This window comes from Balaenoptera acutorostrata, chromosome 8, assembly GCF_949987535.1.
Source record: "Balaenoptera acutorostrata chromosome 8, mBalAcu1.1, whole genome shotgun sequence".
NCBI classification, from domain to species: Eukaryota; Metazoa; Chordata; class Mammalia; order Artiodactyla; family Balaenopteridae; genus Balaenoptera; species Balaenoptera acutorostrata.
Genome location: NC_080071.1, coordinates 75,904,234 through 75,918,231, shown reverse-complemented (window position 1 = coordinate 75,918,231; position 13,998 = coordinate 75,904,234). Strand labels below are relative to the sequence as shown.

Below are 13,998 nucleotides of genomic sequence, written 5' to 3'. Positions count from 1 at the left end.
TCCACTGCCTCCTCCTTGAGGGTCTGGTCCAGAAAAACATCAGATCTGAGAGCCAAGCAGAGTGCAATGCTGGACCCAGGCTGCCAGCTTAGCAGCGTTCTTATGGGGGTATGGAAGGGGGGCTGGCTGAACTGCCAAGGGGCATCCTGAGCTGGGGATCTGGGGGCACAAGAGACCCAGGAAGGATATCCCCCCACCCCCAGCCTTACTTACATACCCAGCCTCCCCTGCCTGGACTCCAAGAGACCAGAATCCAGACAGCGAGTCTCCTGGCCCTCCCCTGCCACCCTTCTCCAGGCTGCACCTCCTAGCCCCACCTGCTCCCCGGGGCGCTGGGCTGGCTGGGTTGAGCTGGGTCTTGCCCAGGATTACTCCTCTCAGAGTGCCTCCTGTCTCTGCCGACGGGTGCTACTGGCCGACACTCGTCCTGGCTTGTGGCAGAGGGCTCAGGCACAAGGTGGACAGCTAGAGCTCTGGCATCCAGGGCTCCTGATCCAGCCCCTTGCCAACTTCCCCACTGCCTCCATCTAGCCCAGGCCTCATCTCTGGTTTGGAAGATGGCTGTAGTCTCCTAACTGGCCCCCTGCTGTCAACTTGTCCCCTGCCATTCACTTCCCCAGACAGCAAGCAGTGTGGGAATCAGACCATGACACTTGCCTGCCTAAGACCCTCTGAAGGTTCCCATTCCTCTTACATAAAATCCCTTACCTTGGCCTGGAAGGATGCATAATGTGACCATTCCCCATCCCCCACCCCCCTCCAGCAGCTCCTCTCCTGTTAATCTGTCCCTTGATTTCTTCACTCCAATCACACTGGCCTCTTTGCTGTTCCTCCTGAGATCTTTCTGTCCTCAGAGCTTTTGCATTCACATGGACTCTGCCTGAAAAGCCCTTACCCTCAATTTGTGCATGGCTCTCCTCCTCATGCAGTCTCAGCATGAGGTCTTCCGCACCCAGTAGCTTTATCTAGAGGGGCCCCACTCCCCACAAATCACTCTACATCCAGCACTTTGCTTTATTTTCTTCACGGCACATAGCATTGTCTGAAATGACCTTGTTTGTGTATTTTCTTGTTTATTGTCCATCTTCCCCAGCCCGAATGTAAACTCCAAGAGGGCACGTCCTGTGTCTCTTATTCACATCTGTATCCCCAGCACCTCTCGTCCCCCACAGAGTGCCAGGTCACAAAGAGTGAAAAATAAATATTTGTTAAATGAATGATGAGGGACAGAGGCCAGTGGGGGAGGGTGTCTGAGGCCTCTGCAGAATCACTTCAGCTCAGTGATGTCCATTCCTTCTTTTTAATCCTCCTCCCCCTCCCCATCAGCTTCCATTCATTCCCTCCCTCTCCAGGGGTAGGGGTGAAGAGATAAAAGGAGGCAGGCCCAGAGGATGCCTGGCTGACACTGCCCTAGAGTGTGGGGCAACCGCCAGCCCAACGGAGCTGTCTGAGCTTGGGTCAGAGAGCCGGGAGGCAAACCGGTCCTGGAGGCCACAGAAGTGAGCAGGGGGTCTGAGCGGGCCTGAACCGTCCCGTGATTGCAATCTTGACGACCTCAGAGCTGGGAGGTTCCTGTAAGATTTTGTGGTCCATCCTCCACTCCCAGGAACCAAGGTGACGCTGCCCGGCCAAGATCGCAAGCCGCAGAGGACCAGGCGCAGGGAGGCGAGCCGTCCGCTCACTTGCAGACGCTGACCCACTCGGTGATGCGGCACTCCTCGCAGACCACGAAGCAGCACCAGTGGAAGCGGCAGTGACAGCGCTCGCTGCGCGTCTGGCGTAGGATGTTGTGGCCGCGGCCACAGCACATGCTGCCGCAGCCGTCCGGGCCCGCGCTGCTCTTGTTGCACAGGCGGCCCACGGTGCCCGCCGAGTCCAGGCGCGGCTCGCGCTCGCAGAAGTCGGGCGACTTCTCGAAGTAGACCAGGTCGGCGGTGCCGGCGCGGCGCCGAGACCCCGGAATGTCCGGGGCTGGCGAGGGTGGCCCCGCGGGACCCGGCTCCAGCTGGCCGCCGTTGCGGTTGTGCGGCCGGATGAGCGTGGCGCGGTGGAAGCGGCTACGTAGCAGTGCCCCTACAGCGCGGAACTCCGGCGTCACCTGCCAGCACGTCTTGAGCTGGCAGCTGCCTGACGTGCCGTGGCACTTGCACTTACGCCGCATGTTCTCCATCACCGCCTGCAGAGGGAGGAACGGGGAGGGGTGACGCCCGAGGCCAGCCCCACTGGCCTCCTCCCGACGCAGACACCGGCCCGCGAGACTCTCAGAGGCTCTGGAAACCAACCCCCATTGAACGGGGAGGCAAAAGCTGAGGCCCCAAGTGGGTGGGTGGGTGGCACAGCTCCTAAACCAGGCGGTCAGGAGAAGAGTTCTGCCTACTCTTCTGCTGCTCTCGCATCCACCTCCCACCCGGCCAGACCCTGGGGGAATTCCCTCCTTCCTGCTTCCCCTCCTCTCCCCCTGCCTTTCCCAGCAGCTGCAGGGGGGCCCTTGGGGCTGGAGGCTCTTGCTTCCTGAGGGGGGATCCCAGATCCTCAGGGAAATTCCCTCTCCTTCCAACCCTCAGGACCAGGAGCAGGGGTGTGCTGGCCCCACTACATCCCAGCCCCAAAGCCTCTGGCCTCACTCCAGGCAGTGAGCGGAGGCTGTGGGGAGTCTGAAAAGCCCCTTAACTCCTCTGGGCCCTGCAGCACTTTTCAGGGAGCCTAAGGAGAGGGGCCAGGGGCTGGGGAGACTCCCCCTCCTCCCCCTGCCCCCCTGCCTCCCTCCCATTCTCCCATTCTACTGGCTGGCACTTATTTTGCCCGGTGCTGAGTGCCACCATTCCTCCTAGGAAACAGTGAGCACCAACAGGGGCCAAAGGCCCTACCTGAATACAGAACCAAAGGGAACCCAAAGAGCCAGACCCCCAGGGCAATGAAAGTGGAGAGAGGTTCCCAGGCCTCCAAGGGAGCTAGTTACAGGAATACAACCTACCCAGCCCCTGCCCAGCTCTCAGCCTGCTCTCTTGAGCCTCCTCCCAAAGAGCCCCTTCACATTATCCTCACCAGAGACCCCAGAGGAAATTGGCCACATCCTCCTCCCCCTGCTGCCCCCCAACTCCAAAAAATGATCTGGGTCCCCCAAACCTGGGCAGTAGGGCCATAAGAGAGGGACCCTGTTCCTCCAAGTCTTAAAGGGCTCTGCAGCTTGTATGTGCAGCCTGTGGTGTCAGCATCACGTGGAAAACAGCCCAATGCCTCCCCTGGCCAACAGCTCCAGAACATCTGCTTCCCACAGGCAGCAGCCATTAATTAACCAGTTTAACAAGGAGGAGAGGCACTGTTGTTATGGGCTAGGATAGTATCAAAGCTTGGGAAAAGAGCTGCATGGACAGGACAGGACTGGGTGGGAGCTGGATGTGACCTGAGGGTGGGTATGCCTCAGTTTACATCACCTCTCGGTCATGATGGAAGAGCTGAATCAGCTCCAGTCTTTGTGGAAGAAGAAGGTGAACTGGCCTGGGCTGAGAAGCCAGGAGAAAGGGTAGTGAGATGGAGAAAGTGCCAGCTAGAGTGAGGGGAAGCCAGAAACAAGGCCTGAGCAGGCTGGGCAGGGCCAAGAGAAGGGACAGGGGTGGAATAGCCAGGAAAGGAGGGTGCTGAGCCACCATGAGGGCCAGGGAGGCAACTTAGTGTAGACTACACTATAGAACAGAAGGGCTCAGGGCTCAACTGCCTGGGGATGAATCCTTCCTCTGCCACTTTCTCACTTGTTGCATCACCTTAGTCAAGCTTCTTAGTCTATCTGTGCCTCACTTTCCACATCTGAACATGAGGCTAATAATAGAACCCTCATGGGTAGGTGTAAGGATGAAATAGGATGTAGTAAAATGCCCCAGACAGTGCCTAACACAGAGTAAGCACTCAATAAATTAAATGCAGGATATTATTACTTCCCCTTTCTTTCTTTCCTCCCTCCCGCCCTTCTCCCTGCCTTCCTTCCCTCCTCCCTTCTTTCCTTCCTTCGTTCCTTCCTCTCCTCCTCCTCTTCTTCTTCTTCTTCCTCTCCCTTTCCCTCTCCTTCTTCTTCTTCTTTCTCTCTCTCTCTTAAATAAATGACCTTTGAGGTATATGAACATTCGGGGGTGGGGGGAGAAAGGAGGAGGACAACATAACACAGTACCACAGTAGCCCCTAGGGATCTCCCTTTGCAGGAATCCCTCATTCTGCACAGAAAGCCTGGGAGAGGAGGGGGGTCCCAGCATAGGAAAGCACCGAATCATGGAACATTTGTGCTGGGGAGCCTTATGGATGATGCAGTTCAACCTTCTCATTTTACAGGGGGAGAGACAGAGTGGCAAAGCTGGGCCTAGACTCTGAGGTCCTGACTGCAGCCCAGAGCTCTCCCCACTACTCACAGCAGGAAATGGGAGAAGCAGGCTGCTCAGCGGAAGGGGAGCTATTCCAGGGCAGGGGTTGTTTTATCCCCATATTCCCAGGCCTAGTCCAGCGCCTGGCACACAGTAGTTATCCAAAACATATCTGATGACTGAATTAGGAGGGGGCAATGGGAAAGTTGCTAAGTTAGGGAGAGTGGTGTGGTCCCCAGAGGAGACATAAGCCTGGGGAAGGGGAGGGGCCCTAGGCAGAGGGGTCTGGAGCAGGCCCAGAGGGATGGGGTTCTCACCTGCCTCCCCACTCGGTTGTTGTGGAGCCTCATGCGCGCATGGATGTCTCTGTGAGGCTCCCGGGAGTCCAGAAAGTCTTTAGAGAAGCGCTCTCCGAAACCCACGTCGGGGCTGCAGCCGCCCCACTCCCAGGAGTCCTGCAGGCCTGGGCTGGCAGGAGGCAGGGCAGGGTGCTCGGGAACTCCGTGGCTCAGGCCCTTACCGCGCTGCAGCGCTTCCAGCTGCAGGCGGTGCAACTTCCGACGGAAGGCCTCCTCGTCCCCACGCCGGGACACGTCGCAGCCACATGCCCTCAGCTTGCCCAGGGCGCAGGCATTGGATACAGCGTGCACCACGCCAGCTGCCGAGATGGCGTAGGCGAAGGCACTCTCTCGGAAACCTGCGCAGAGAGACGCAGGAAACAGCCTTTGAGGAGCCTCCACATCCCATCCCTCTGCCCTCCCTGCCCAACCTTCTCACCATACTGAGAGGAAGCAGAGGCCCAGTGTTGGGGGAAAATCTGGTACAAGGGCATAGATTCAAAGAGGGGCAGAAATCACACCGGAAGTTCTGCACACAGTGGAATGGGGGAGGTCTCTCCCACAGCCCTCCGTCTTGAACTCCTTTCCCTTGCTTCACCCTTAGCCAAGCTCAGAATTGTGACTACATCTCTCCTGTTGGACAGAAAGTATCTAGTAAACATTAAATTTTTTTTTTAACCACCAGGGACTTAAGCTACTACCTCTCATGTGATATTTGCAATTTTAAGATAAGCCTGCAGAAAGAAGGCAAATTTTAACCTAAAAAAAAATTACCAGTGATGGAATTCAGGGCCCCAGGAGATGTTAATGAGCAGAAGGGTAAGTAAGAGGAGAAGGTGTCCTCCTAAAGTTCCCGGCCTCAAGATTTCCTGCCTGCAGCCACCCCCTTAGGCCCATCAAAGAACACTATCTGATGGCCAGATGCGAGAGGCAAACAAAAGAGCCAGCAGAATTTCCCCTTTGCCTGTCTGGACATCTCAGAAAATCTCCTCAGAAAAGGGCATCGTCCAGCCACCTGCTTGTGGTCGGTCGAGGTCTGCTGAAGAGGTTGTTTGAAGGATGCTGGAGGTGAGCCCACCGCCGGCTCAGGGTTAAGCATATAGTGGTGTTGAACACTGAGTAGGAACCGTTAGCTAAGGTAGATGCCTTCCTGAGATGCTCAGGGGTGCAAAGACTCCCTGATGAGCCACTCTCAGGAGTCCAGGACTTGTCTACACTGCTTTCCTCCTTGGCGTTCCCAAGCCTGAGCCATCCTCTGGGCCTGTGGCAGGGGGAGGCCTACTTGCAGAGGAGGGTCGGGCTCTGGGACGTGCAAGCTGCTTCTTCCTTATTCTGCATCTGAGAAAGGACCGGCGAGGGGCAGGTTCTGGTACCGGTCACTGACCAGCCTCTGAACCTGAGAGAGTTCAAGCAGCGGGAGAAACTAAGGGCAATAACAGCTCCCACACTAGGAGGAGAATCCACCTGTGCCATAGACACCTGTGGGGGAAGCCCAGAACCCAGCTGGAGGCTGATGGCTTGGTAGAGGCCAGAGATTCCGAAAAAAAACAAAACAAAAACTGGGTCCTTCTACATCAGTTTCAAAGACTGGGAGGACTTGGGGGCCTCACTGATCCCAGAGAGCCAACCAGGAGAGATGCCCGAGGTCGCAGGGGTTATGGAGCTGGACACAGACCCAGCTCTCCCAGCAGGCCTGGCCACCTTCTGCTGAAGGACGTTTGGCTCTGGGGAAGACAAGCTGCTGAGTAAGAAACCCAGGTAGCCCATTTCCCAGTCCTATGGGGCTGTCTATGCATGGCACCAGGAAAGAGCAAGATGCGGGCCCAGGGGAATGTGCTGGACCAACCCAAACGCCATTTTCCAGGCTCTGTTACATTCAAGGGCAGGCCTAGAGGAATCTGGAGAAAGCCCGCAGCCTACAGAGAACACCCCTACCTACCCCAGGCAGCTAAAGACACCATCCCAATGGCCTCTGGCAGCTGTCACAGCCACTGAAGGAGTGACTGGGCAGGGCTTGTGTGGTCACCCTCTGATCCAAGCATTCAGGCCTCAGAGAAGTCCAGCCCATTGGGTCTGCCCCCAGCTCCTATTCAGGGCCCCAGTTTCGGTCCTGGCCCCGACTGTCTGGGGCAGATGCAGGCACTGTGCCATCTGGCCAGCTGGAGAGGGAGAGGGGAGGGGCCTTGGCCAGCTGGGCTGCCCGGAGCACTGGGGGTGGGGGGCTCGTTAAGACGCACAATTAGCCGCCCTGCCTTTGATCTGGGACAGGGACTGCCAGCATCTAAGTGGAGTCAGCTGCTGCTACAGGACGAAGCCAACGGCCAGGAAGGGGCTGGGGGAGGAGGTTTGGAGGGCAGGGAAGTGTGGAAGAGAGAGGATTCAGGAGTCAGTGGGAACTAGGAGGGGTTAGAGAAGCTTGAGCCCTGCCCATTCAAGTCAAAGAGGGAGGAGAGGGGAGAGGTCTGGTCTCCATTCCCTCCGTGCAAATAATCTGTGCACAAATAATCTGTGCGTGCTCGTGTGCCTGGGCTGGGGAGAGAGAGAGGGTTGTGTGCATGTGGGAACACTTAGGGGTGACACTGAATGTAGCCACATGTTTGCACAAACACGGATAGGTGTTTGTGTGTGTGTTGTGTGTGTGTGCGCGCGCATCTCAGTTCCATTTCTTGGATTACTCCTCCACTGCACCAGTTCACCTCTGGGCACACGGTAGGAGATCATGGTGGCCTTGTAGCTTGGGAGGCAGTATGCTGGGGGTTGAGGGCAATCTCTAAAGACAGCTGGCCTGCATTTGAGTCCTGGCTCTACAGCTCACATACAAGCTGTGTGACTAATGGCAAGTTACCCAACCTCTCTTAGCTTCATTTGGAAATGAAGATAATGATAGGACCTACTGCATGGGGATTGTTTGAGGATGCTAAAGTACAGATAAAGTGCTCTAGAACAGTGCCAAGCACACAGCAAGTACTTAATATGTTTTGGCTAATTTATTTGGTGCCACTAGAATAATAGGACCTTAGGTAATCCTGGGATACAATTGCCTGTGCCTCAGTCTCCCCATCTGAGTACCACCACATACCCCAAGCCTGGAGACCTAGGCATAAAACAAAGATTCCCCGAGGATAAATGTAAAAGGGAGGTGGGAGATGAAAGGGCCAGGGCCTTGGAGAGCAGAGGATGGGCTCTCAAATTGCTGGGTTCCCCTGGGCTAGGAGCCTGGCTTACTGCAGAGCCGCAAGCCCCCTCTTTCCATCCCTTCTGAATGGGCCTGGGCCTTAGAGAGGGCAGTACCCAAACTTCATGAGTGCTCCAGTATCCGCTGTGTGAATCTACTCACTCCCCTCCACCAAACCTCTCCCGGTCCTCTCATCCCCTCTCACTCCAGTGCCCAAGCCCAGCCCAAAGTAGCCCCTTCCTCAAATTTCCCTCTAGTCCCTGCATCCTGCATAAGAGATAGAGGGGTTCTCTAGTCCTCACAATGAAGAGCCCCCCTGTAGCTGATGTTTGTCCAGCATCTCACCCATCTAGGCACCAACCCTGTGGATCCTCAGAACAGAAAGCTGGGGATACCACTGCCCTCGGTACTTAGGTCATAGCTGCGCCTGGGCTGGGGGTTCTCTCACAGCTTATTTAGGACTCTTTCTAGCCCCCCTAGAGGCCCCTCTCTCTGTCCCCCAACTCCCAGGGTGCAGCACCCTCACATCCCTCTCCTTGGTTGGGTAAAGCCCTATTGTATGTCCTGCTTCCCAAGCACCCACTCTAGGTGCTCAAGAACCCTTCCCTCTCCCTCTTACATCAGAACTCCATCCCTTCAGCCCAGCCCATCTCAGGGAAGGTGTCAGGACAATTAGATGACAGTAACAGCATTCAGATGGAAGACCTGGGGGACCACCTCCTTCTAGCAGTCTCTGAATTTTAAACATGGCAGAGTGCACCTTTAAGAGAACTCCATTGGCAGCTTGGATCAGAAGGGGGGTGGGCATCCTGATAGTCCACGTGGGGGAAACTGGGGTCACCTGACCCCATGATGGACAATCTATGGCTTGAAAATAAGGGAGACTGGGGGAAAGATCCAGTCCAGGGGCTGGTTACCACCAAGATGGGTCCCATGGGATCCAAATTTAGCTAGTCCTTGAGGTGATGGGCCAAGTTGGACCCAAAAAATGATCCCACAAGTGTGGAGTGAGGGAGACACGGCAATGGTGGCCCTTGGAGGTGGGAGGTGGAGGGAGCGGAAATTTCTTTCCAGAAGCCCAGAGTCCCCTCCGAGGAATGAGAGGTAGAAATGAGGTGTTGCAATGCTGAGGGGGGGCGGGGGGCAGAAACCACAGAGGTAGGAAGATATTCCGAGGCCAAAGGTAGGATGCCAGCCTCCCTGCGGGAGCCCAGGAGCCACTGTCCCGTCCCCTCCCGGCGCTGGGCGCCGCCCCGCGCCGGCTAGCCGCGGCAAGTCTCCCGCATCCACACCTCACCTCTCCCCACACCCGTCCCCCCAGCTCACCTCCCGCTTATTAAACTGCAGGTGAACCCGGGAGCACCTGGCACCGCGCCAACCCCGCGGGGTTCCACCGCTCCGAACTCGCCCTCAAGCTTCAAAGCCCCCGTGTCCTCCACCAGCCCGAACAGGCCTCACCCGGGCGAAGCAATAGGGACTCCTGGGAGTCTAGAGGGGACAGGAGGACCAGAGGGAAAGAGGGGACACCGAGGCCGGGAAGAGGGATGAAGAGCTAGCCTCGCCTCACCCGAAGTGGCAGGGGTGAGAACCTCAATGCCTGCCCGAGCCCCCAGTGAGCAGAACCTGGAGCAAGCTCGGGGCCCGAGCGCTGGAAAGAGAACCAGACTTCGGGGAGCAAGTGGGCTCGGGCGCGCGGCGGTGGCGAGCGCTGGCCCGGCCCGGCCGGGTCAGGAGAGATGCAGTGGCCTGTCACTTCGTGTCCGCGAGCGAGAGGGCAGCGGGGGCGGCCGGGGCGGGGTGCCGGACCTGAGTTGGGCCGGCCGATCGGCGGGAGTCGCGGGGAGCCTCTCTGGGCAGACGTCTGGAGGGGCTCAGGGACTCAGGGGCTCAGGGGCTCAGGGGCGGGAGCGCCGGCCTGGGGAGGGGGGCGCCCTTTCTGAGAGGCGCGCGGCTGGGGCCGGGAGCCGTCTGCCGCTGCCCGCGGGGATTAGTTCGCGGCTGCATGCCGCCACACGCGTCGGGCTGGGCTCGGCCGGGGAGAAACAGCGCCCTGGGCGCGCGGGGGAGGGAGGAGGGAAAGCGCGCGGGGGCGGGGCGGGGCGGGGCTGGGCTGGGCTGGGGGAGGCTGGCGTGGCCCCTGACTTGGGGGCTCCGGGGATGCAAGGAGGGGTCCTGGTGGAAAGGGAAAGGCCCCTGACTCTGAGTTCTTTCTGAAGTTCGGGTACATTAGAGTCTGACTCTCCCAGAAGCCTCTGGGCCCCAAGGCCACAGGGTACAGGGGTACCCCTCCTCCTCTACTGTCACCTGAGAATTGCACAAGTTGCAAGGAGCCAGGTCCCCACACTGTCCTACCCAAGCAGCTGAGGGGAGGAGAGAGAGATACCCAGCTAGGCCCATCCAGGAGGCAGGACCCCCATCTTTCCCAAAAGACCTGAGTCAAAGCTTAAGATACCAGGGCAGGAGGTGGGTGTGAGTGGAAATGAGTGACAAAACGTCCTGTCACCTCCAGCCCAAGCCACTCAAGGGATTGTCAGGGTAGACCCTGGGTCACCCAGAAGTCCAGGGAGGGGGACAGATAGTGGGCTGCAGCTTCTTTGAGCTGTGAGGGGAGGAGGAATTGGCAGGGCCATCAGGCCTGCTGGGCAGGAGGCAGGCACACACCCAGTGCCTCTGATTTAGAGAGGATTTTCAGGGGTGGCAAGGATGACACAGAGGCTGGTGGTGTAACCCCGCCAGGAAGAGCTTCTGCAGAAGTACAGTTTTACCTGCCCAGGCTTCCCTCAACTACACCATTTGGCAAAAGTCCCTGACCACTCTTCATGTTGATTCTGGGTTCTTTATCACAGGCTTCCATCCTACATGGTGTTTACTAGGTAGAGGGTAAATTGAGGCAGGCAACAGATATGGATATTTCCTGGGCCTGAGATATGCAGTGTCAGTCTCAGGGCAGGATAACCCAGGAGTTCAATTCTCAGGCACGAAACCTGCTGCCCTCATCCCACACAGCCCAGCCTGGAGTCACATCTACCCCATTTGTCTGACCCTCATGGACTTTCCCAGAGCAGAAAGAGGCAAGAGAGCAGCACGGCTGGCAGATGGGCACCTGGGGTGGTTGCCAGCTTGAGGGAGTGGGTTAGGGAATGGCTGGCAGATAGGTTCTGGAGTGGAAGTGCTGAGTGGGATGGGCAGAAGGTCAAGGGTGAAGGGCAGCTACCTCTGCTGAAGATGGGACTCTCATAGGGGATCTTGTTTCGAGTCTCAAGACTAGAGCAGTTCCAGCGCTGGTCCCGGAACTGGTGCTGGCACTCATGGATGGCGATCTGGATGCCCTGGATGGCTGAGGCGGCCACGTCAGGGTGGCGCACACACACCTCCATCTGCCGCTTGCTTAGGCCTGGCAATGTCAGGCACACTGTGTTGGCGTTGAGCACGGGCTCCTGGGGGAGGCGGAGGCCCAGAATATCATTGGGTGAAGACCTGCAGGCATGTGGGGTGGGGGTGGGGGTGGGTGAGTGTTTTCGGGGGCTAGGAGGGCCCCATCTAACTATACACACTCTGTCCCAAAGGCCATAATTCCTCTGTTCCCACCCCTGCTTTTGAAGGTTGAGCCCATCAGTATACCCCTAAACATTCTCCTTTTCTCGACCTTCTCACCAACGTCCCCTCCAACACAACCCACCCAGCTGCACACCCACACAGATTACGTGCAAATGCACACACATCCGGTATGCCTGCGCACACAGTATTTCATAAGTACATCCCCAGGCATAGATGCTCTCATATGCAGTGTTCTCCGGGAGACCACTCCCAAACGGCATGTTTCAGTCAGTCACATTCATGCAGGCACACTTCTGCACACAATGAGGTGGACACACAGACGCCGGAACACTTACACACATGCACACTTCATCAGACATAGTTATACACATACACACAGACACTCACAAGTACACACACATGTTCATCTTAACATACATTGATCCATGAGCCCTCACATTCACACACATGTGCACACACAGACTGCTGTCTACAACACAGCTTGCTGGGCTTACTCGATCACAGATGAACAGACACACACACACACACACACACACACACACACACATACACACACACATACTGAGAACCCTTCTAGCTGCAATCTCTCACTGACCCCACCTGGGCTACCCTCATTTGGCCCCCAACCCCTGCCCCTCTTGGGGGCGATCTGCAGGGTGGAGCAGGGCAGTTTGAGTTTTACTCCTGGGGTGGGGGGGTGCATTCCCCCAGCACAGCAGGAACTCCAGGTTGGCACTTGCTTCCCCCTAAACACACACCTCCCCTTCTAGCAGCCATCACTCTCCTGGGCACTGCCCTGTCTCCCTGGACTGCCCTTATTCTGGCACCAGTTCAACCCCCTCCTGTGAGAGTACTCTTTCATTGGTCACCAGCACTTTCCCGCGACACCGTCCCTCCCTCCTTCCAGGGTCCCCTGCCCCAGCAGGAGCTCAGAGGCCCCTGTGGCTGAGGGTCCCAGCTCTCCAGGAGGGCGGGGCATAAGGTGAGGGCTCACCTGGGCAAGGCGGCAGCCAGCAGCAGTAGGAAGAAGAGGAGCGCGCAGAGCGCGGGCCGCGGCTGGGGCCGAGGTCGGAGCCGCAGCCAGGGGCAAGGGTGGGTGCTGCCCATCGCGCGCGGGCCGTGATGGGCCAGGAATGGGGGGCTCACAGCCCGGTGGGACCGGCGAGCCAGGGGCGACGGCGCATGATCCGCGGGGGTCGGGGCGGCTTCGACACACAGCTCCAACTCGGGTCACGGCTCCGGGAGCAGACGGTGCCCGCCTCCCCGCTCCATGGGGCAGCGCCCCCGGGCACCGCCCTCGGGGGGGGGGGTGCGGGCGGACTCACCGGGCACCTCCTGGCACAGGGGTTCGGGGAATTTCCCAAGGGCCCCCTGAAACAACTCCCGGTGCCTCTCGAGGGTAAGGGGGGCCCGGAGGTGCTGCGGGCGAGGGACGAGAGGCTGGGGTGCTGGGAAGCCCCCCCAGCGCAGCGCGGTTAGCCTGCGCTTCCGAGGGCGTGCGAGGCGGGAGGGGTGGGGGGGCGGCGCTGTCTGTGCCCGGCCCCACCGCCCAGTGAGTGAGTGACTGTCCCGGCTCGGGGAGCTCCGCCGCCTCCCCTTTCCTCCCCCCCCGCCCCCCCCCCCGCAGTGTGTCTCAGGGCTCTACCCCACGTGACGTCATGACGACGGGGCGAGGGGGGGCGGGTAGAGGCGTGTACTCGTCCGGAGGCCACTGTGTCCGCTCAGGATTCGGGGCGGGAGCGGCGGTGGGGAGGGTGGTGGGGAGGAGAGGTGTTGGGGTCTGTGCGATCGGGCACAGGGCGGTGCCAGTGAGCCGGCTCGCTGGTTTGTGTGGGAAGGTGCGTGTTACTGCGAGGTGTGTGCGCCTGGCTGAGCCGCAGCTGCTGGGGAGCCATCCCCCCCAATATACACACCTGCAGGGGCTGGGGGGGAGGGGCTGGCCCTCTGCTGGCCTCCCCCACCTCAGGAGGGACTTCCCAGGCTTGGCTGCCGAGGCAGGTGTGGGATCCTGCAAAGGGGTTTGGCAGCCTCTGGATCTTGCTCTTGTTCGCTGTGTGACCTTCAACAGGTGCCTCCTGGACACTGAGCCACCCGCTGCCTCTGTGAAATGAGGTTAATGAGGTCCAACCTCATGTAGTCAGTGAGCCAATGAAGGTAAAATTACTGGGACACCAGTGAATGCTTGTCTGGGAGCAGAGCACCCCGGGGTGGCACACCCTAGGAGGAGGGATTAGAGAGCCTTTTAATCCTAAAAGTGTGTTTTGAGGTCATCTTATTATGTCCCCTTTTATTTCACAAGAAAATACTGAGTCTCAGAGAGGGTCATGACTTACTCAAGTTCTCACAGCAAGTTAGTGGAAGAGCTGGAAACAAACCCAGTTGAGAGCACAGCAGCAGCGGCCCCAGCATTGCGTACTGCTTGCCTGGGCCCTGCCTACAGATGCTCCAGGTCTTACCTTGGCCCTGCCAGCTGTACTTGGTCCTCTGAGAGCTCCCCAACACCAGCCTCCTGGCTCAGGCCCACTCCTCTCTGGGGTCCCTTTCTGCCCTCACACCCCAGATGAACACTGGGCTCACC

General features: G+C 58.4%; 1 protein-coding gene across 1 annotated transcript; it reads right to left on the bottom strand.

The window, feature by feature from the left end:
• Nucleotides 1-1,093: 1,093 nt before the first annotated feature.
• Nucleotides 1,094-12,951, bottom strand: WNT10A (Wnt family member 10A). Its single transcript, XM_007187942.2, has 4 exons — nucleotides 12,415-12,951; nucleotides 11,077-11,339; nucleotides 4,667-5,046; nucleotides 1,094-2,176 (listed from the first exon to the last, which is right to left on the bottom strand). The coding sequence occupies exons 1-4, from the start codon at nucleotides 12,525-12,527 to the stop codon at nucleotides 1,679-1,681; spliced, it is 1,254 nt and encodes a 417-aa protein (XP_007188004.1). The 5' UTR covers nucleotides 12,528-12,951; the 3' UTR covers nucleotides 1,094-1,678.
• Nucleotides 12,952-13,998: the final 1,047 nt, after the last annotated feature.